This window comes from Sus scrofa, chromosome 4, assembly GCF_054392235.1.
Source record: "Sus scrofa isolate SSC_HxYL_T2T_F1_AM1 chromosome 4, Sscrofa_HxYL_maternal_Yorkshire_Landrace_v2.0, whole genome shotgun sequence".
Taxonomy (NCBI): domain Eukaryota; kingdom Metazoa; phylum Chordata; class Mammalia; order Artiodactyla; family Suidae; genus Sus; species Sus scrofa.
The window spans coordinates 18,739,645-18,760,952 of record NC_139386.1 but is presented as its reverse complement, the minus strand read 5'-3'; the positions used below and the strand labels follow the sequence as shown (position 1 = coordinate 18,760,952).

General features: G+C 38.9%; 1 protein-coding gene across 1 annotated transcript in view; it reads right to left on the bottom strand.

The window, feature by feature from the left end:
* Nucleotides 1-710: 710 nt before the first annotated feature.
* MRPL13 (mitochondrial ribosomal protein L13) overlaps nt 711-21,308 on the bottom strand; it is a 65,131-nt gene continuing 44,533 nt past the window's right edge. The window contains 1 exon segment of the mRNA NM_001243415.1: nt 711-996. Coding sequence (NP_001230344.1) covers nt 975-996 — 22 coding nt within the window. The 3' untranslated portion in view covers nt 711-974.

The window sequence follows — 21,308 nt, the reverse complement described above, 5'->3', positions numbered from 1 at the left end:
TTATTATCACAGCTCACCCACAGTTGTATCAGCACCTCTGACACCACATACACCTATTTACAAGTCTATCTACAGCTCCTTTCTGCCCTGCCATAGACAGTAATGCTCTTTAGTGGGCCATGGAGGTGCTGGGGGAAAACGTGTGATTTCTGTTTCACCAACACCTGGTATATAGCAGGCACTTGGTACATGTTTGCTGAATGAATGGAGGAAGTGATCTGAAATTCACTCCTTGATTGGCTAGGGCAAGAGAAAAGAGACTACCACAAAAATGCCTACATAGAGTGTCTCAGCATCTTAACTGCTAGAGAGGAGATTGTGCAGGACACAATGGTCCCAGCGGCCCAATCTTAGCGCCCAGTACAGAAGTGAATGGGAGCCAACAGGAGAGATAGGGCCACACAGTGAGACTGCTAGGGAGCAGAGAGGCATTGTTTTGTAATTTTGGTGTCACAGAGGCCAAGAGGGTATGTGGGGAATGGAAAAAGATGAAGAATTTTGAAAATAGCTCATGGCAAACTCTATCCTACTTGAGGGATGAATTTAGATGGATGGAAGTTGGATTTTCCCTTCACTGAAAGGGAAAGTGAAGGTGGGCATGTTTTCCCAGGTGTCAAAGAGCTGGAACTTGAGGAAATCTGCAGAGGCACCTGGCAGCTTTAACTGCAATGCTACCTAAGGGTTTCTTTTAATTAATGCAAAACTGAATAGTAACTGAGTAAGCAGTTTTATTCTTACCACCATTTTTAACATTCAAATCAGATTACACAGTAAAACGATTCTATAAAATAATGTATTTTATTGCAATTTCCTATTGAAGGAATCTCTTTTCCTGACCCTTCCCCACAAACCTGCAGCACCCATAACAGGCTTCTTGTCAAAAGGCAGCAGCTGTTTCGTTCTGCCCTGCAGGTTGGAGCAACTCATCAGGAAGAAATTTCAATTATCGCACTTTCTCTGAAATTTTCTTTCTCCTACAGCCGATAATCTTCAGGCCTGAAAGATCAAAACCAACATTTTTTCATAGATCGTTAGTTATTTCATGTCCTTCTGCTTGATGAGGTAGAATTAGTTTTCCAATTTAAAATGAAAGCAACTGTTAAGATAAATTTTTGGTAAAAAAAAAATATTAAGGCCAAATCAGCACAAAGTAGAACAGTTAGGTGACAATTCCCAAGTTCTTCTGAGAGTCTTAAGTATAGGTCCCCTATGCATGAATGTATTTAATAACTTAAAACTTGAATTCATTTCCCAAAAGCCCTTTTAATAGAAAGGATTATATATGTAAAGACATGGATTTACTAGTAATCCATTTATTAATTTTCCTATTGGTGTTATTTTATCATATGCTAAATTTAATTTTCATTATAAGAGCATACAAAATAAATGTATAAACACCGGCCCTTTGATATTTTAATCACACATTTATTATATATTATGTATATGATCTTTTCTTCATTTACATATTTATAGGATTAATCATACCTTATAGTTTCTTCTGGTAGTAAATTAAAGCATTTTCAGAGAAATGTTAAGATATAACAATGGAGAAAATGAGGAATAGGAAATTATGAAATGCAAAAATGTTAGTGTCCTATTATCTTTTCCATAACAGTTTATTTGTAGGTATTGCACTCCTATGGGATTTTTCAGAAGGAATTTAGTAATAAGTAAACTAGATAGTTTTGAAATGGCTGTAAAAATAGTTTATAGTTTGAATTCCTTTAAAAATAGATAAGCTCTGTTTGTCCTGAAACAAGTTCTCTCATCCCTTTCTACATTTACAGTGTTTTCGTAAACAAAATGAGACCAGACAGCCCAGATATGAAGAACGACAGTCTTCTAAGTAAGTAAATGAACTATATTACAATTTAAAGTTATTTCAGAGTTCCCATAGTGGCTCAGTGGCTAACAAGTCTGATTAGGAACCATGAGGTTGTGGGTTCGATCCCTGGCCTGGCTCAGTGGGTTAAAGATCCAGTGTTGTCGTGAGCTGTGGTGTAAGTTGCAGACGTGGCTTGGATCCCACGTAGCTGTGGCTGTGGTGTAGGCCAGCAGCTGTGGCTCTGACTGGACCCCTAGCCTGGGAACCTCCATATGCCTCGGGTGCAGTCCTACCAAAAAAAAAAAAAAAAAAAAAAAAAAAAAAGGACAGTAAAATTATTATTTGACTCTGAGGAACACAGGAGGCACTGATCTGGGAAACTAACCAAATATGCTTCACCATATCGTCATTCCATAAAACAAGAAAAACTGCAGCACTTTGTAGCTGTTTTCAAAATCTCTTTTTAAATGTACAAACTGCATCCAGAGTCTGGGAGAGGACGATCTGATACAATAGCTGGAAGGGGCTCCAAAGTGTACTCCTTTAATCTTTAGTATGTGACTCAATACAAAGCTCCTTGTCTAGAGACACCAGAGCATTTTAAGAAACACTTTATTCTCCCATCCAGCTGGTTCATATAAGGTGGTGGTGATGCCATTGGAAAGAAATCTCCTAAGCTTTCTAACTAGAAAACCTAACAAGTGCCTGCAATTCTACTCAATAATATTAAATGTGCTTAGTCACAGACTGGGTGTTTCCACAACAAAATTTATTGACAATGAGATGACAAAAGTACCTTTTAGTAGAATTTAGAAGTAGAACAGGAAATGTGTGGGAAGGATGTAAATCTGCCATGTAAAAATTGTTGACAGTGACCTGAAGGCAATAGGAGGTTTATAAAGGCCAATTTTGTTTCAAGAGTTTTTGGAGGAAGTGAGGGGGATGGAGATGAGGGATCTGTTAAGGCTGCAGCAGTGATGAGTGAGAAGAAAGGCCAAGTTCAGGACTAAAGAAGCAGAAAAGTAACACGTCGGGAGAAAGAAGGTAGGAAGGGAGAGCGAGGGGGAAGGGACCAGGGAAAGGAGGGAGGAAGGAGCTACTGGAACATGGAGATTCAAGGATAACTACTAATTTCAGCTGGAAGAACTGGGTAAATGGCAATGGTAGTTATTTTTTCAGGAGAGGGAATACAGGCAGAACAGATTCTGAAGGGAAGGATCCTGGTTTTGAATATGATGAAATCGGGACATGGCAGGCAGGCAGTAACTAGGATTTGGGGCAACGGTGAAGATACCCGAGAAACTAACACAGATTCTTTCTGATCCTGCTTCCACACAGTGGCCTGGGTTAAGTATCTTCACTAGCTCGCTACTGCTCTTTTGAACACAAACACCTCGGAATACGGTACACCAACTCTCCAGGCCAGGGCCCCAGTTAGCCTTTCTGAGTCATTCCTTCCACACCCAGTCCCTCTACAGTCTGGTCCTGTTACACTACTTGCTATTGTCCAGATCAAAACTCTCACACCTCTGGACTTGAGAGTCTCTCCACTTGGAATATCTCTCTTCTCTGCCTTCAAAACCCACCCCCAAAACCACATGTTCTGGAAAGCCTGTCACAACTCTTCAACCTAGGGCCTTTGCCCTGAGACTGCCAGAGAACTTCATGCACAAGTCTATGACCATGTTTTTCAAATTATACTTGTCCTTATTTATGTAAATATATTTTGTTATCTATGTAAATAACAGTGCTGTGTACTTATTAGATGCCATGAAGTACACTACCTCATATGCACTAGCTCCTTTTATCCAAACTATACTGGAAGAGAGACACTGTTACCAACCCCACTTTACTGCTGACACAATTAATGCTCAGAGGGGCTGACTGAGTAACTTGTCTAAGGACACACTGCTAGGAGGTGAAGGGTAGTGATCTAGTGTAGACCTGCTGACTCCAGTGTCTGCAAAAACCATCTTATTCTACAAGATTCCTATTATTGCACAGTCTGAGTATATTTGACCTCATATTTATAGATGCATAGTATCCTGCCTGTAGTGGAGGCTTATAAGGTATCTGTCATGGTGACAGCATTGAAAATGCCACTTTGTTTGCAAACTCATCCTTTCCTCTTTCAGAATCCTTTGCAGATTGTTAGTGTACTTCCAAGGAGTGGCAGTGAAAGTATCATGGCCGAGGGATTAGATACTTTAGATGTTCACACAGCTAGAAACTTCAAATCATATGGAAGGCAATTTAAAAAAAATTACATAGCTTCAGAAGGTATGGGAGAAAAGTGAGGTTTTTATACTAAATACGGTTCTATTTCTTCCTCCACATGTACAAATGAAAGCAGGTGCATATACAACACATGTGTATTGCTTACTTCCTTCCGTTAAAAGAAGGTGGCCCAAGCCAACCTAAGAAAGGGGACAGGAGGGCTCTACCTGAGTGCTTCCCAGACTTCACTAGGCATACAAATTGCTTGGGCTCGTGTAGAGATGCAGATTCTGATAGTCTGTAAAGGGGCTTAAGATTCTGCATTTCTGATAAGCTCCCACGGGATGCAGTGCCAGTCCACAGAGCACACACTGACAAGCAAGGGTTCACCTCAGACCTCCAACAGAGCTATTCATAAGATGGAGGAGGTGACTATTTGAAGATGTTGAAGAAGCAAAAGAAGTACTTTCAGTAAGAAATTTCTAAAACGATGCAGTGCCTATTTCCTCATCAGCTAGAGATGATTCCAACGGATATATAGTATCCTTCTGGCTCTTCACCCACCAGGACTGTATTAGCAGGCAGTTTTAGGCTTTTCTGCTATTTAATTGTAAATTACAATTTAACACCTATAGAGGATGGATACTAAAGTTTCTTTGCATCTACCATCAAAGAAAGGTTAAACTGCAGCTTTAGTAATTGAGTGTCACCGTATTTAGGTTCTTTAAAAGTTGCTAATCTATATACAGTAGCTTATTAATCAGAACTGAATTCTCAGATTATGTTTACATATTTATCCTATTATATTAGATCTACATAATTTCCTTTATTAGATTAAATAATTTTTAAAAGCAAGAAATCTGGCAACTACTATAATGCTTTTCATACTATAGATGCTTAAATGTTTAGAACTTTAAGCCATTTCATTAATCTTTTGCCAGATAGATGAAGTTTATAGTCTATATTTGCTATAATTCTTTGTTTCCATTTCACTGCAAATACAGATTATGAAAGTTTTAATATAGAAGATAATTATTATATGAGGTTAATATATATTTATAAATAAGGTTTTTTGTTTTTTGTTTTTTTTTTGCTGCACCTGCAACATATGGAAGTTCTTGGGGCGGGGGGTCAAACCTGTGCCACACCAGTGACCGTGCCGAATCCTAAACCCACTAGGTCACCAGGCAGATCTAATAAGAACAGTATTTATTGTTGCACTTGTGGCAGATGTAAGTTCCTGGGCTAAGGATGGAAATCAAGCTACAGCTATAGCAATGCTGGATCCTTATCCCACTGTGCTGGGCCAGGGATCGAACCTGGGCCACTGCAGAGACAAAGGCAGATCCTTAACCTGCTGCACGACAGCAAGAACTCCCAGCATTTATTTTAGAATACTGTTTAGAATCTCGGGAAAACTGTGAAGAGACATTTCAAGTGCTGTTGTAGAAAGCTAATACCTATTTTTTATTTTATAGAAATTTACTCCTTGATAAAAATAACTTATATTTTAATAAAATTAGCATGATCATGATCTTTTCTTTATGTAGGTAATACAAAGTATCCAAAATTGGGTACATCAGAGTTGCACTAAAGTATAGACTGTTGAGAAAAATGTCTATTTTAGCTATAGTTATTGAGGAAGATCTAAATAAGAGCACAGACCAAGTTATGAATTTACCACAGATAATGAGTAAAAGTCAATTCCTCTTTTAAGGAGATAAGATTCCACTCATTTTTTCAACAAAGATTTCTCAGTGTCAAGTCCAGCGAGCAAAACAAACACACACACACTGACCTCTGAAGTGAGAAGTGAAAGTCTGAAGCTTGCATATACTTAGGGTGTGGTTGGGAGATTAATGAATCATCACAGAATTAGCCAACAGAAAACTTTCTTTGAATTCATTTACTAAATTATGCTAAACGTTCATAGCCATTAAATGTTCTACAGCAAAAATTCATTTTGCACTTAATACTTGTCACCAGAAGAAAACTGCCTCTAAAAGCAAATATAGCTTTGAAAAATAATATCACTCTTTTGAATGAGGAAAAAGAACTTACAAAAAGGCTTGTCTGAGCATAGAAAGTATGCTATGGTGCTTGTGATTAGCTTAAAAACAATTAAAATCATACCATGTCCCACATAATTCTCAATGATTTATAGCAAATACTTTAGCACAGACATCCTTAATTTTTTTATTTTATTGTAGTATAGTTGATTTGCAATATCATGTTATTAGTTTCAGGTATATAGCACAGTAATTCACTTTATGTGTGTATTTTCAGATTATTTTTCCTTACAGGTTATTACAAAATATTGAGTATATTAGTTCCCTGTAGTATACAGGTCTTTCTGGTTATCTATTTTACATATAGAATTGTATATACACCATAGACATCCTTATGCAGAAGACTGCCTGCCACTCAAGAATTAGGCACAATACTGCCTACCACTCATTAAAATGAAACAAACACATTTCAAAAATGTGTTTGTTCTGAGACTCAAGTTCAAAAAAAAAAAATGAAAGAGGCCAACACATCTACATAAAAGACTGTTTTGACTTCAGGAAAAATCTTTTTGGAAATTTTAGTTTTCACTGTAAAGTGGTAGGAAAAAAAATGCATTTGGTTTGTGAATAAAATGAAACATGGAGGCCGCATCAGGATGGTGGAGGAGGAACACGTGGCATTCACCTTCTCCCACAAACACGTCAAAAAACCCCACCTACATGGAGAATGAGTTGCACAGAACATCTGCTGAATGCTGGCAGAAGACCTTAAACCTCCAAAGAGATCAAGAAACCCTCTACACACCTGGCTAGAACAAAAGGAAAAAAAAGAGGAGAGAGAGAGAGAGAGAAAGGACCAGCACTCCTGAGAGAGAGAGAGCCATGAAAGAAGAAAGGAACCCAACCCCTGGGATGGCTCCTGATGGGGAGATCTGCTGAGAAAGAGGAAACTCAAAGCCCCAGAGAGAAAAGCGCAGCAGCTGGACTGAGGAGGGAGGGCAGAAAGAGAGCTGCAGAGACCATCATACCACCTCCCAGGACCCCAGAGCCTGAGACGCTTGGGTGGGGGCTGGGCACCGAGACTCAGGCTCCACGGAGAGAGGACTAGGGCTGGCTGGGTGGAGACAGACTAAGGGGCTAAAGAGTGGCGCACCACGGGCTGCAGAGCAGAGCGCCACAGCCAAGGGAAGTTGGGAGGTTTGGGCTTACAGAAGAAGCAAGGTGCCATTGTGGGGGAAGGCAAGAAGAGGAGGGGAGCACTGCCACAGAACTATCTTTCTCTGTGTACACATGGACTCTTGGAGCAGGGGGTGGCTACGGACGGTGAGGAATGTCTTGTGCTGGCTGTGGGCAACCAGCCCCACCTGTGGAGGCTACAGGTGGTGGCACCTTCTGCACAGGCTAATCATGACAGGGTGTCTCTTGTGTGATCTACAGGTGGTGGGGCCAAAGTCAGTCATCTCAGACGCCAGAGGTGGGTATGGCCCACCACCAGCAGGGGTCTGTGAATAGGCACCATCTACAGAACCAGTCACCTCACAGGTTGGCACAGAGGACGACACCCCAACTGAGCACCACCCATTGTTGCTCTCACTCCCCTGGGTACACACATGCACTGCTGCTGCCCCTGCCAAACACTCTGGGTGCTCTCTACACTTGCCTGAGAATCACTGCCACTTCCCAGGGCCCTGCAACTAGGGGTAGCCAGCACCACCTTCCCGCAGGTCCTTGCTGTTGTCAAGGGCCCAGCAACCAGGCACGGGCTACTAGCCCTGCCCACTGCCTTCAGCTCCCTGGAAGCCTATCCAGCACCCTAAAAATAAATAGTAAGCCTTCACAAAATACCCAGGGGTGCTTGTGCATATAAATAGCCCTTCAAGACTACAGTAGTTGTTTCCCCTAAACTCATAGAATAAGAAAAACATGAACAAAATGAAGCAGCTCAGGAACCATTCCCAGTTAAAAGAATAGGAAAATTCACCTGTAGGAGCAAATAGACCTCTGCAGTCTAATAGACACCAAGCTCAAAAAGGAGAAAGTGAAAATACTGAAGGAATTAAGAGTGGACATAAACAGTAATGCTGATTACTTTAGAAAGGAACTAGAGAATATAAGGAGGAGCCAAGAAAAACAAGTTAGAAAATTCATTTGTAGAGACCCAAGCTGACTTAAAGATACTGAAGAGCACAAGGAACGATGCAGAGGAATGAATTAGTGACTTGGAAGATATAATAACGGAAGTCACCCAATCAGGACAGCAGACAGAAAACCCAATGAAAAAACATGAAAGCAATATAAGAGATCTATGGGATAATATAAAGAGGACCAATCTACGTAGAACGGGGATTCCAGAAGGAGAAGAAAAAGGGATTGAAAACATATTTGAAGAAATTATGTCTGAAAACTTTCCCAATCTAAAGAAAACAGATATCAAGATATAGGAAGCACAGAGAGCCCTAAAAAAGTTGACTCCAAACAGGTCCACACCAAGACAAATTATAAAACGGTAAAAGTTAAAAAGAGAGGATTCTAAAGCCAGCAAAAGTTAATTATAAGGGAACCCCCATAAGGCTATCAGCTCATTTCTCTATAGAAATACTACAGGCCAGAAGAGAATGGCAAGATACATTCAAAGTTCTAAAAGGGAAAAATGTGCAGCCTAAAATACTCTACCCAGCAAGAATATAATTTAAAACAGAAGGATAGTATATATATTCACAAAAACTAAATATGTATTATGCTTACAATATGATATACTGTCATATACAATATAATACTATATAACATGTTAATTATATTATATATACTATATATTAGTATTAATATTATATTCACAAATACAAAGAGGACACAAGCAATAAGTAAAAGGAAATCAGCCAACCAGAAAAAGAAAGGAGAAACATAGAATCACTGGAAAACAAGGTTTAAAATGTCAATAAATACATATTTACCAATAATTACCTTAAATGTCAATGCACTGAATGCTCCAATCAAAAGAAATAGGGTGGCAGACTGGATAAAAAATCAATAGCCTACAAAATGTTGCCTACAAGAGACTCACCTTAGGGCAAAGGACACATAAATTGAAAGTGAGGGGATGGAAAAAGGCATTTCATGCTAATGGAAATGACAGGAAAGCAGAAATGTCCATACTCATATTAGACAAAATAGACTTTAAAACAAAGGCCTTAAAGAGAAACAAAGAAGGTACCATTTAATAATATAGGAACAATTCAAGAAGAGGCTATTACAACTGTCACTATATTTGCCCCTAATATAGGAGCACCAAAATACATACAACAAATACCAGTGGACATAAAAGGAGAAACTGATGGGTGGACAATAATAATAGGAGACTTTAACATCCCACTCACATCAATGGACAGATTCTCTAGACAGAAAATCTATGAGGCAACAGAGATTCAAAATGACACAATAGAAAAGTTAGAATTGATATTTTCAGGACATTATATCCACCAAAAATCAGAATATTCATTCTTTTCAAGTGCACATGGAACATTCTCAAGGATTGACCACATACTGGGGCACAAAACTAACCTTGACAAATTTAAGTGTATAGAAAATACTTTAAGCATCTTCTCTGTTCACAATGGCATGAAACCAGAAATCAACCACAGGAAAAGAAATGAGAAAAAACTGACTACATGAAGAGTAAACAACATACTACTAAAAAACCAATGGGTCAGTGAGGAAATCAAAAGGGAAATTAAAAACTACCTTGAGACAAATGACAATGAAAACCCAACATTCAAAATCTATGGGATTCCCACTCTTGGGCATCTATCCAGAGAAAGCCATGACTCGAAAAGAGACATGTACTCCAATGTTCACTGTAGCACTAAATATAATAGCCAAGGCATGGAAACAACCTAAATGTCCATTGGCAGAGGAGTGGATCAAGATGATGTGGTACAATATACACAATGGAATATTACTCAGCCATTAAAAGGAAAGAAAGAAAGGCATTTGTGGCAATATGCTTGGGCCTAGAAATTATCATGCTAAGTGAAGTCAGTCAGACAATGACACACCAACATCAAATGCTATTACTTATATGCGGAATCTAAAAATAGGATACAATGAACTTTGCAGAACAGATACTGACTCCCAGACTTTGAAAAACTTATGGTTTCCAAAGGAGAGAGATTGAGGGGTGGGGGATACACTGAGGGTTTGGGATGTAAATGCTGTAAAATTTGGTTCTGATGATTATTGTCCATCTATAAATACAATAAAATTCATTAAGTAATTTAAAAAAATCTATGGGATGGAAGGATCAAGATGGCAGAGGAGTAAGATGTCGTGCTCACCTCCTCCCACAAACACATTTAAAAAACCCCACATCTATACGTAGAATGATTAGCATAGAACATCTACAGAACGCTGGCAGAAGACCTTAAACCTCCAAAAAGGGCAAGAACCCCCCCCCCCCCATAACTGGGTATAAAAAAAGAAAGAGAGAGAGAGAAAAGGAATCAGGACAGGATTAGCATTCATGAGAGGGAGCTGTGAAAGAGAAAAGGAGCCCACACCCTGGGAAGCCACCTAACTGACAGGGAGATCAGCTGAGACGGAGGGGCCTCAAAGTTGCTGAGGAAAGTGCAGGAGCTGGACTGAGGAGGGCAAAGCCACACAGAACATCTGCACCTCTGCCCCAGACACCACAGCCTGAGACCCTCAGGCAGGGGTTGGGCACTGAGACTAAGGCTCTGAAGGTCAGTTCCGGGAAGAGGACTAGGATTGGCTGTGTGGAGACAGCCTGAGGGTTAGGGAGTGGTGTGCAACAGGCTGGGGAGCAGAACACCATAGACAAAGGAATCTGGGAGGAGGTCTGGGCCCACAGGAGAAGCAAGGTGCTACTGTTGGGGAGGGCGAGAGGAGGAGGGGTGGACCCCCAAAGAAATTTCTTTCCCTGCCCATGTGTGGGCTCTCAGAGAGTGGGGCAGCTCTGGCACAAGCTATGGGTAGCAAGAGGCCACTTGCTTGGGCTACGGGAGACCAGGTGCTTCTTGTGCAGGCTACAGGTGGCTGGGCACCTCTTGTGTGGGCTAAGGGCAGTGGGGGCCTAAGTGCAACAAGGTGCCTCTTGCATGAGCTACAGGCGGTGGGGACAAACCACAGCAGTCATCTCAGAAACCAGAAAGAGGCATGGCCTGCCACCACTAGGGATCTATGAACAGGCTCCACCTACAGCCCCAGTCACTGTGGAGGTTGGCAAAAAAGCAATGCAAGTGAGCACCACTCCTTGCTGCTCTTACTCCCCGGCAACACCCTCTCCCCGCACCCCCCCTCCCGCGGCCGTTGCCAATGCCAAACACTCTAGGCAGCACCCATACATGCTGGATCACTATCACTTCCCAATACCCTGCAACTAGGAGCAGCCTGTGCAGCATCTCTTGCATGGACCTAAGTGGGACAGGGTGCTTCTTGCATGGCATACAGGTGGCAGGGGCAAACACCGCAGTTTATTGCTGACTCCAAAGGTGGGTGTGGCCTGCCACCGCTAGAGATCTGTGAACAGGAACCACTTGTGGACCCAATCAACTCAGAGGGAACCACAGAGGAGGGCACTGGGACCAAACAACACTGGTTGCTGCTCTCACACCCTGGGAACTCATACACCCTGTCACTGCCATGGCCAAATGCTCTGGGCACTGCCTAAATCTGCCTGAGGATGAGTATCACTTCCCAGAGTCCTGCAACTGGGAGTAGCCTGTGCCACCTTCCGGAAGTCCCTTACTACTGTCAAGAGCCCAGCAACCAGGCACTGACTACTAGCCCTACCCATTGCCTCATTCTCCCTGGAAACACACTCAGAACTTTGGGGATAATAGCCTGCTCACACTGAAGAAAGAGACAGCAAATATCCAAACTCCCATGACAAAAATACATATAACCTCCCACAAAATATAAAGGAGAGCTCTTACTTAGAAATAGCCATCCAAGACAAGAGTTTGGTTTCCCTAAATTCGCAGAAAAAGAAAACTATGAGCAAAATGAAGAAGCTAAAGTACAGTTCCCAGTTAAAAGAACAGGAGACTTCACCTGAAGGAGCAAACAATGAAACAGACATCTGCAGTCTAATAGACACTGAGTTTGAAAGGGAGACAGTGAAAATACTGAAAAAATTAAGGGTGGAGTTCCAGTCATGGCACAGTGGTTAATGAATCCAACTAGGAACCATGAGGTTGCGGGTTCGATCCATGGCCTTGCTCAGTGGGTTAGGGATCCGGCGTTGCCATGAGCTGTGGTGTAGGTTGCAGACGTGGCTCGGATCTGGCGTTGCTGTGGCTCTAGCATATGCCAGCAGCTCTAGCTCTGATTAGACCCCTAGTCTGGGAACCTCCATATGCTGTGGGAAGCGGCCCTAGAAAAGGTGAAAAGACAAAAAGACAAAAAAAAAAAAAAATTAAGGGTGAATATGAAGGAATTAATAAGCATGGACATAAACAGTAATGCAGATTATTTTAAAAAGGAACTAGAAAATATAAGGAGGAATCAAGAAAAATTATAAAATTCACTTGCAGAGATGCAAACTGAGCTAAAGGCATTAAAGGGCAGAATGAATTAGTGACTTGGAAGACAGAATAATGGAAATCACCCAATCAGGACAGAAGACAGAAAATCCAATGAAAAAACGTGAAAGCAATATAAGTGATCTATGGTATAATATAAAGTGGGCCAATCTACACATAATAGGGATTCTAGGAGAAGAAAAGAAAGGGGGATTGAGAATATATTTGAAGAAATTATGTCTGAAAACTTTCCTGATCTAAAGCAAACAGATATCAAGATATAGGAAACACAGAGAGCCCTAAACAAATTGAACCCAAACAGGCCCACATCAAGATGTATTATAATAAAAATGCCAAAAGTTAAAGAGAGGATTCTAAAGGCAGCAAGAGAAATACAAAGCGTTAATTATAAGGGAACCCCCTTAAGGCAATCAGCTGATTTCTCTACAGAAACACTACAGGCCAGAAGAGAATGACAAGATACCTTCAAAATTCTAAAAGGGAAAAATCTGCAGCCTAGAATATTTTACCCAGCAAGAATATTATTTAAAATAGAAGGAGAAATAGAAAATTTCTCAACAAAAGCTAAAAAGAGTACAGTAATACTATACCCATTCTAAAAGAAATACTGAAAGGGCTCATCTAAATCAAAAAGAAGTTAAGAAGAAATAGGATGGAGGAAATCACAATTGGAAAGCAATCACCTAAATAAGCCCGTATACAGATCTAAAAGAAAAAAAACCAAAAAACAAAAAACCTGGAGTTCTCGTCAAGGCTCAATGGTTAATGAACCCAAGCAGTATCCATGAGGATGTTTGATCCTGGCCTTGCTAAGTGGGTTAAGGATATGACATTGTCATGAGCTGTGGTGTAGGTTGCAGACATGGCTCGGATCTCGCGTTGCTGTGGCTGTGGCGGAGGCTGGCAGTTATAGCTCTGATTGGACCCCTAGCCTGGGAACCTCCAAATGCCATGGGTGCGGCCCTAAAAAGACCAAAAAAAAAAAAAAAAAAAAAAATCCCCCCAAACAAAAGGAAACAACCTACTGTAAAAGTGATGATAAACACATGTAACAGCAAAAGGACAAACACGAAGCTGTTAATAAAGGACATCAAAATCATAGAATGTGGGGAAGGAAAGTAAGAAAGTCTAGACTTTTTTAAATAAGATGTTTGATTCTATAGTCCTAAAAGGGATTAACATACCTAAAAAACAGGGCAACCATTAATCAAAACCAAACATTACATTCACAAATCTAAAAAGAAAAGCACACAAGCATAAATAAAATAAGTGGAAATCACCCAACCAAAACAAGAAAGGGAAAAAGAAACACAGAATCAACTGGAAAATAAGGTTTAAAATGAAAATAAATACATATTGATAACTAATTACCTTAAATGTCAATAGACTGAATGCTCCAATCAAAAGACACAGGGTGGCAGATTGGATTAAAAGCAAGAGCCTACAATATGCTGCCTGCAAGAGGCTCACCTGATGGCAAAGGACACATATAGATTGTGAGGGGATGGAAAAAGATATTTCATGCCAATGGACAAGACAGGAAAGCAGGAGTTGCAATACTCATATCAGACAAAATAGACTTTAAAATGAAGGCCATAAAGAAAGGCAAAGAAGGACACAATGTAATGATAAAATGATCCATTCAAGAAGAAGATATTATAATCGTCAATATATATGCACCCAGATACATATAACAAATACTAACAGACATAAAAGGAGAAATTGATGGGAATACAATAATAATAGGAGACTTTAACACCCCACTCACATCAATGGAGAGATCCTCTAGACAGAAAATCAATAAGGCAACAGAAATCCTAAATGAAATGGTAGAAAAGTGAGACTTAATTGACATTTTCAGGACACTACATCCAAAAAATCAGAATATAAATTCTTCCAAAGTGCACATGGAACGTTCTCAAAGATTGATCACATACTGGGCACAGAATTAATCTCAACATATTTAAGAGTATAGAAATTATTTCAAGTATATTCTCTGACCACAAGGGCTTTAAAGTAGAAATCAACCACAGGAAAAGAAATGAGAAATAACTGACTACATGGAGACTAAACAACATGCTACTAAAAAAACCAAAGGGTCAATGAGGAAATCAAAAGCAAATTAAAAAATATCTCAAAACAAATCGTGATGAAGAAACAACCATTCAAAATCTATGGGATGTGGCAAAAGCAGTACGCAGAGGGAAATTCATAGCAAAATACCTTGGTGAAAAAAGAAAAATCTCAAATCAACAAATTCACCTACCGTCTGAAAGAATTAGAAAAGCAACAACCAAAACCGAAAGTCAGCAGAAGGAAGGATGAAAATACAGATGAGAAAGGAAATCAATAGAGATTTAAAAAAAAAAAAGAAAAAAAAATCAATAAAACATAGAGCTAGTTTTGTGAAAAGGTCAACAAAATTGAAAAACCTTAGGCCAGACTCACCAACAGTAGAGAAAGAATTCAAAGAAAATAAGAAACAAAAAGAGAAAAATCTCAAAGGATACTGTAGAAATACCAAAAATTGTAAGAGAATAATATGAACAATTATATGCCAACAGATTTGACAACCTAGAAGAAATGGACAACTTTCTAGAGACATATAGCCCACCAAAAGTGAATCAAGAAGAAATAATTTAACACACCGATCACTAGAAATGATAAAGAGTATGTAAAAACAAAACACTCCGTACAAACAAAAGTCCAGGACCAGATGACTTCACAGGCAAACTCTACCAAAATACAAAGAAGAACTTATACCAATCCTTCTTAAACTTTTCCAAAAAATGAAGAAAAAGGAACACTTACAAAGACATTCTATGAAGCCACCATGACCCCAATACCAAAACCAGACAAAGATACTACCAAAAAAGAAAATTATAGGCTAATAACGTTGATGAATACAGACACAAAAATTCTCAACAAAATTTTAGCCAACCAAATCCAACAATATATAAAAAAGATCATATACACCAAGACCAAATGGGATTCATCCCAAGTTCATAAGGATGGTTGAACATATGCAAATCAACATCATACTCCACATAATCATCTGAATAGATGCAGAAAAAGCATTTAAAAAATCCAACATCCATTCATGATAAAAACTCTTACCAAAGTGGGTACTGAGGGAAGATACCTTAACATAATAAACACCATCCACAACAAAGCCTCAGCCAATATAATATTCAACAGAGAAAAGCTGAAAAGTCTTCCCACTAAAATCTGGAACAAGACAAGGATGCCCACTTTTATTCAACATAGTATTGGAAGTCCTAGCCACAGCAATCAGACAAATAAAACAAATAAAAGGTATCCATATTGGAAGAGAAGAGGTAAACTTGTCACTCTATGCAGATGACATGGTACTATACATAGAAAACCCTAAGGACAACACACAAAAACTTCTCAATGTGATCAACGAATTCAGCAAAATAGCAGGATACAAGCTCAACATTCAGAAATCTGTTGCCTTTCTGTACACTAATGATGAAATATTAGAAAAGGAATATAAAAATACAATACCTTTTAAAAATCACACCTCCAAAAATTAAATTCCCAGGAATACACCTGACCAAGGAGATGAAAGACTTAATATGGTGAGAACTATGAAACATTAATCAAGGAAACTAAAGAAGATTCAAAGAAATGGAAAGATAATCCATACTCCCAGATCAGAAGAATTAATATTGTAAAAAAAAAAATGACCATACTACACAAAGCAATCTACAGATTTGATGCAATCCCTAACAAATTACCCATGCCATTTTCTAGACAACTATAACAAACAGCCCCAAAATTTATATGGAACCAGAATTGCCAAAGCAATTCTGAGGAACAAAAACCAAGCAGGAGCAAGCATAGTTCTACCAGACTTCAGGCAATATTACAAAGCCACAGTCATCAAAACAGTGTGGTACTGGTACCAAAACAGACATATAGACCAATGGAACAGAACAGAGAACCCAGAAATAAACCCAGACACCTATGGTCAAATAATCTTCAACAAAGGAGGCAAGAAGATAAAAAGGGAAAAAGACAGTCTTTTCAGCAAATGGTGCTGGGAAAGTTGGACAGCTGCCTGTAAATCAATGAAATTAGAACGCCCTCACACCATGCACAAAAATAAACTCAAAATGGCTTAAAGACTTAAACATAAGACAAGACACCATCAAACTCCTAGAAGAGAACATAGGCAAAACATTCTCTGATATCAACCTTACAAATGTTTTCTCAGGTCAGTCTCGAAGACAACAGAAATAAAAACAAAAGTAAACCAATGGGACCTAATCAAACTAACCAGCTTTTGCACAGCAAAGGAAATTGTAAAAAAAAAAAAAAACAACAAAAACAAAAAAACCCCAAACAAACAAAAACCAAAAAGACACCTTGCAGAATGGGAGAAAACAGTTGCAAATGATGCAATGGGCAAGTGCTCAATCTGCAAAATACACGAACAACTTACACAACTCAACAGCAAAAACACCAAGAACCCAATCAAAAAATAGGCAGAAGACCTGAATAGACATTTCTCCAAAGAAGATATGTGGATGGCCAACAGGCACATGAGAAAATGCTCATCATCACTGATTAGTAGAGGAAATGCAAATCAAAACTACAACGGGATACCACCTCACATCAGTCTCAATGGCCATCACTAATAAGTCCACCAATAACAAATGCTGGAGAGGGTGTGGAGAAGAGGAAACCCTCCTACATTGTTGGTAGGAATGTACATTGCCACAACCACTATGGAAAACTGTATGGTGGTACCTCAGAACACGAAATACACAACCATCAAATGACCCAGCAATCCCACTCGTGCACATATATCCAAACAAAACTTTCCTTGAAAAAGACACATGAACCCATATGTTCACTGTGGCTCTGTTCACAAGAGCCAAGACATGGAAACAACCTAAATGTCCATTGATAGATGAATGGATTAAGAAGATGTGGTATATATACATAATGCAATACTACTCAGACATAAAAATAGAACAAAGTAATGCCATTTGCAGCAATATGGATGGAACTAGAGACTCTCATACTAAAAGAGAAAGGCAAATTCCCTATAATATCACTTCTATCTGGAATCTAATATCTAGCCCAAATTAACCTATGTACAGAAAAGAACCTATGTACTCAAGGACTTGAAAAACAGACTTGTGGTTGCCAGTGGGGATGGGGAGGGAGTGGGATGGACTATGAGTTTGGGGTTAGTAGATGCAAAGTATTGCATTTGGAGTGGGTAAGCAATGATATCCTGCCGTATAGCACAGGTAACTACATCTTATCACTTATGATTGAATATGATGGAGGATAATGTGAAAAAAAGTGTATATACATGTGTAACTTGGTCACTTTGCTGTACAGTGGATGTTGAAAGAACACAGTAAATCAACTAAAACAGAAATAAAAAGATATAAAACAAAACATAAAGCTATAAGATGTATTAATTTACAGTTCAATTAGGGACACTATATTATTTATCTCATTGTGATGAATTTGTTATCTCAGGGAAAAAGAGCAGTTGCATTTCTATTGTAAATCTATGAAACTGAGTATAATTTAATTGCAAAAAATTTCAAAAATACTTTATTTTCCCTTAGGCTTTGCCTTTTTACTCCTAAATAATATTTCTCAGTATAATGCTTACTCCAACAAAATATATAAAAGATTAGAATAAAATTAGGATAGCTGAATAGTCTTAAGAAATATAAAAGGTCAGTTTGATTGAGTTTTAAGTCATTCCCACTGTAAGGATGGAACCATTTAGAATAAACAGTTCAGGAACTCTGGTTCTATCACATACTCCTTGAACTAACGAAGTTAGCTGTACAGGTAAGAAGCAGAGCAGTGGTGCTGCTATACTCACTTCCCAGGCACTGTACCACCAGTCTGATCAGAAAAGTGCAACAGCGCTTTTTTCAAAAAACTTAACTCATAAGATTGTTAAAGTATTTAAAAATCAAATTATTTTTCAGTTAAAATGAATAGGAATTATTGTTGCATTCAATTATCACTTTTAGGTCATCAGTCCTATTGGCTAGGAAATGTACAAATTTGGTTTTGGTTGTTTACAAAGAGATTGCTTTTTAGTTTAGCAACCAGTCCTAATCTGCCCATATCCAAAAGAACAGTATACAGTTTAGAATGCTCAACTTGAGCATTAGAATGAGTTTAGAATGCTCAAAATTCAGGACTGGAAATACTGAGGTCTATGGGTTAAGCCAATGCTGAGCTGGTTGAAGTGATGGAAAAGATGGAAAATAAACTTGCTCCCCAAGTCCAGCTAATAACTTCTGCGAGTAGCAAATTAAGTTAAATCTTGTAGGAAAATGCCACATGACAAGACTAGCATAAAATTATGGAAAATCTTGAAGATATCCAGACCCCAATTCCTTACGGGCTTTGGAAAGGTAAAAACCCTTTTCTACTGTCTTTAATTAAATTAAGTCTCTGACCTGAAGCACATTTTACAAAGGCATAGGTAAAATGATTTTTTTTTTTTCTCCTGAGTGTTCCTTTAACTAAAACTGAAAATCTAGATTTGGGAGATGACATGCTTTTTCTATTAGAGGGCAAGCACAAAGCTTAAACCCTTGCTCTCTCCCGGAGCTCACAGACTGGACAGGATGCTCACCAAGGCCCCTTTGCAGAGTTGTCATTCCTGGCACCTGTTTTCCCTTTACAGACCTGGATGGATAACCTATTAAACTCCCTAAATTGAAACCTACTTTAAGCAATGACAATTCCAGGGACAATTAGGGCTGTCCTCATCCCTCCTCACGCTTATCCTCACACCCTCTCTCTTTTGCAGGCACAATTCTAATAGCACACTCTGAGAAGAGTATTAAACCAGAAACACAGGTTTTCATCAGAAATATCTGTTTTCAAGCATTTACTGATGTTGAAACTTTCCACACTTAGTTGCTCTACAAAGGTGAGAGTTATGCTTAAAATAAAGCATTACTGATTTAATGAGTAAGGGGTAAAAAATACATTGCTTTATTGGTTTTGTTTCATCATTCTGTGGATAATATGAAGCAATTTGAGTTGAAGTTTTCCACATATCTAGTCTTTCCTATGAAAACCTCTCCTACAGAATTTTGTAAAAATGAAAATTAAAAAAAAGTTTCAGCGTTCCCGTCGTGGCGCAGTGGTTAATGAATCCGACTAGGAACTATGCGGTTGCGGGTTTGATCCCTGGCCTTGCTCAGTGGGTTAAGGATCTGACGTTGCCGTGAGCTGTGGTGTGGGTCACAGATGTGGCTTGGATCCTGCGTTGCTGTGGCTCTGGCGTAGGCCAGCAGCTACAGCTCCGATTAGACCCCTAGCCTGGGAACCTCCATATGCCATGGGAGCGGCTCAAGAAAAAGGCAAAAAGACAAAAAAAAAAAAAAAAAAAAAGTTTCAAATGAACCAACTTTTAGTTTTACCCTACATAATGAAGAATTTTCATTAGTGACAGCATTATAATTTCCATGATTAATGTGGTTTTGTAAAGCTGCAATTATCATGGAAACAATTATTGACAGTATTAAAATAAATTGACCATGTAAAGCTATAGTCTCGGGCAAATGAATTGTGAAGAAGCGATAGTGCTATTGATTTTTCTTTGAGGAAGAGATTCTAGGTGCATCCCCTACAATCACCACTTGCACCAGGCAAATGCATACTTGTTCTGTATCATAAAGAAACACAAAACAGAATCCTAACATATTCTGACACAATATATGTATTCATGATGTAAAGAATAAACTAAAACACCAAGTAGACATATTAATTTAAGAAGTGAGGTCTATAAGTAATACTTCTCATATGAGAAAATGGCTTTTAGTTATACAGCAATTATTTATAGTTTCCTCATAAATATCAGTTTCTTTCCTTTGTTTATCACTGTTTTAAAAATAAATAAAATCTAGCACAAGGAAATCTGGAGTATGCTGAAGTTATCCCTGAGGGAATATACATTTTGTAAGTGATTAAAATAACTTAAATGAAATCCTAATAAAAGAAACTTTTAATTAGGATTAAAACAATTGTTTTACATCTGTACCATTACATATCCTCAAGTTTCAGTAAGTATATACCCATATTATTCTGGGAAAATAACATGTTGTGTGACTAATGAATTCAAAGCTTAGTTTGACAATTGTTACTGTTGCTCAAACGTTCACATTCTGTAACAGAAAAGCTACATTGTACCAAAAGCTAATAACAGTTACAACTACAAAATGTGCATTTTTATACTATAAACACATATTAGGAGGGATAAAGATGGCAGAATAGAAGGACTGGAGCTTAACTTCTCTAATAAAAACAACAAAATTGCAACCAAATGCTGAGCAACCTTCAACCAAATGGACTGGAAACCTTCATAAAAATATCCTACTCCAGAAGACAAAGAGGAGGCCACATCAAGAGGTAGGAGGGGCAATTACACGATATAAGCAACCCCATATCTCCTGGGTGGGAAGCCTCACAGACTGGAAAGTAACTGCATCACAGAGATTCACCTATAGGAGTGGGAGTTCTGAGACTCTCATTGGGAGAAAGAGTCCCTGAAGCATCTGGCATTGAAGGCCAGTGGGGCTTGTGTGCAGGAGCTCCACAGGTCTGGGGGAAACGGAGACCCCATTCTTAAAAGGTGCACACAGATTTTCATGTGCACTGGGTCCCAGGGCAAAGCAA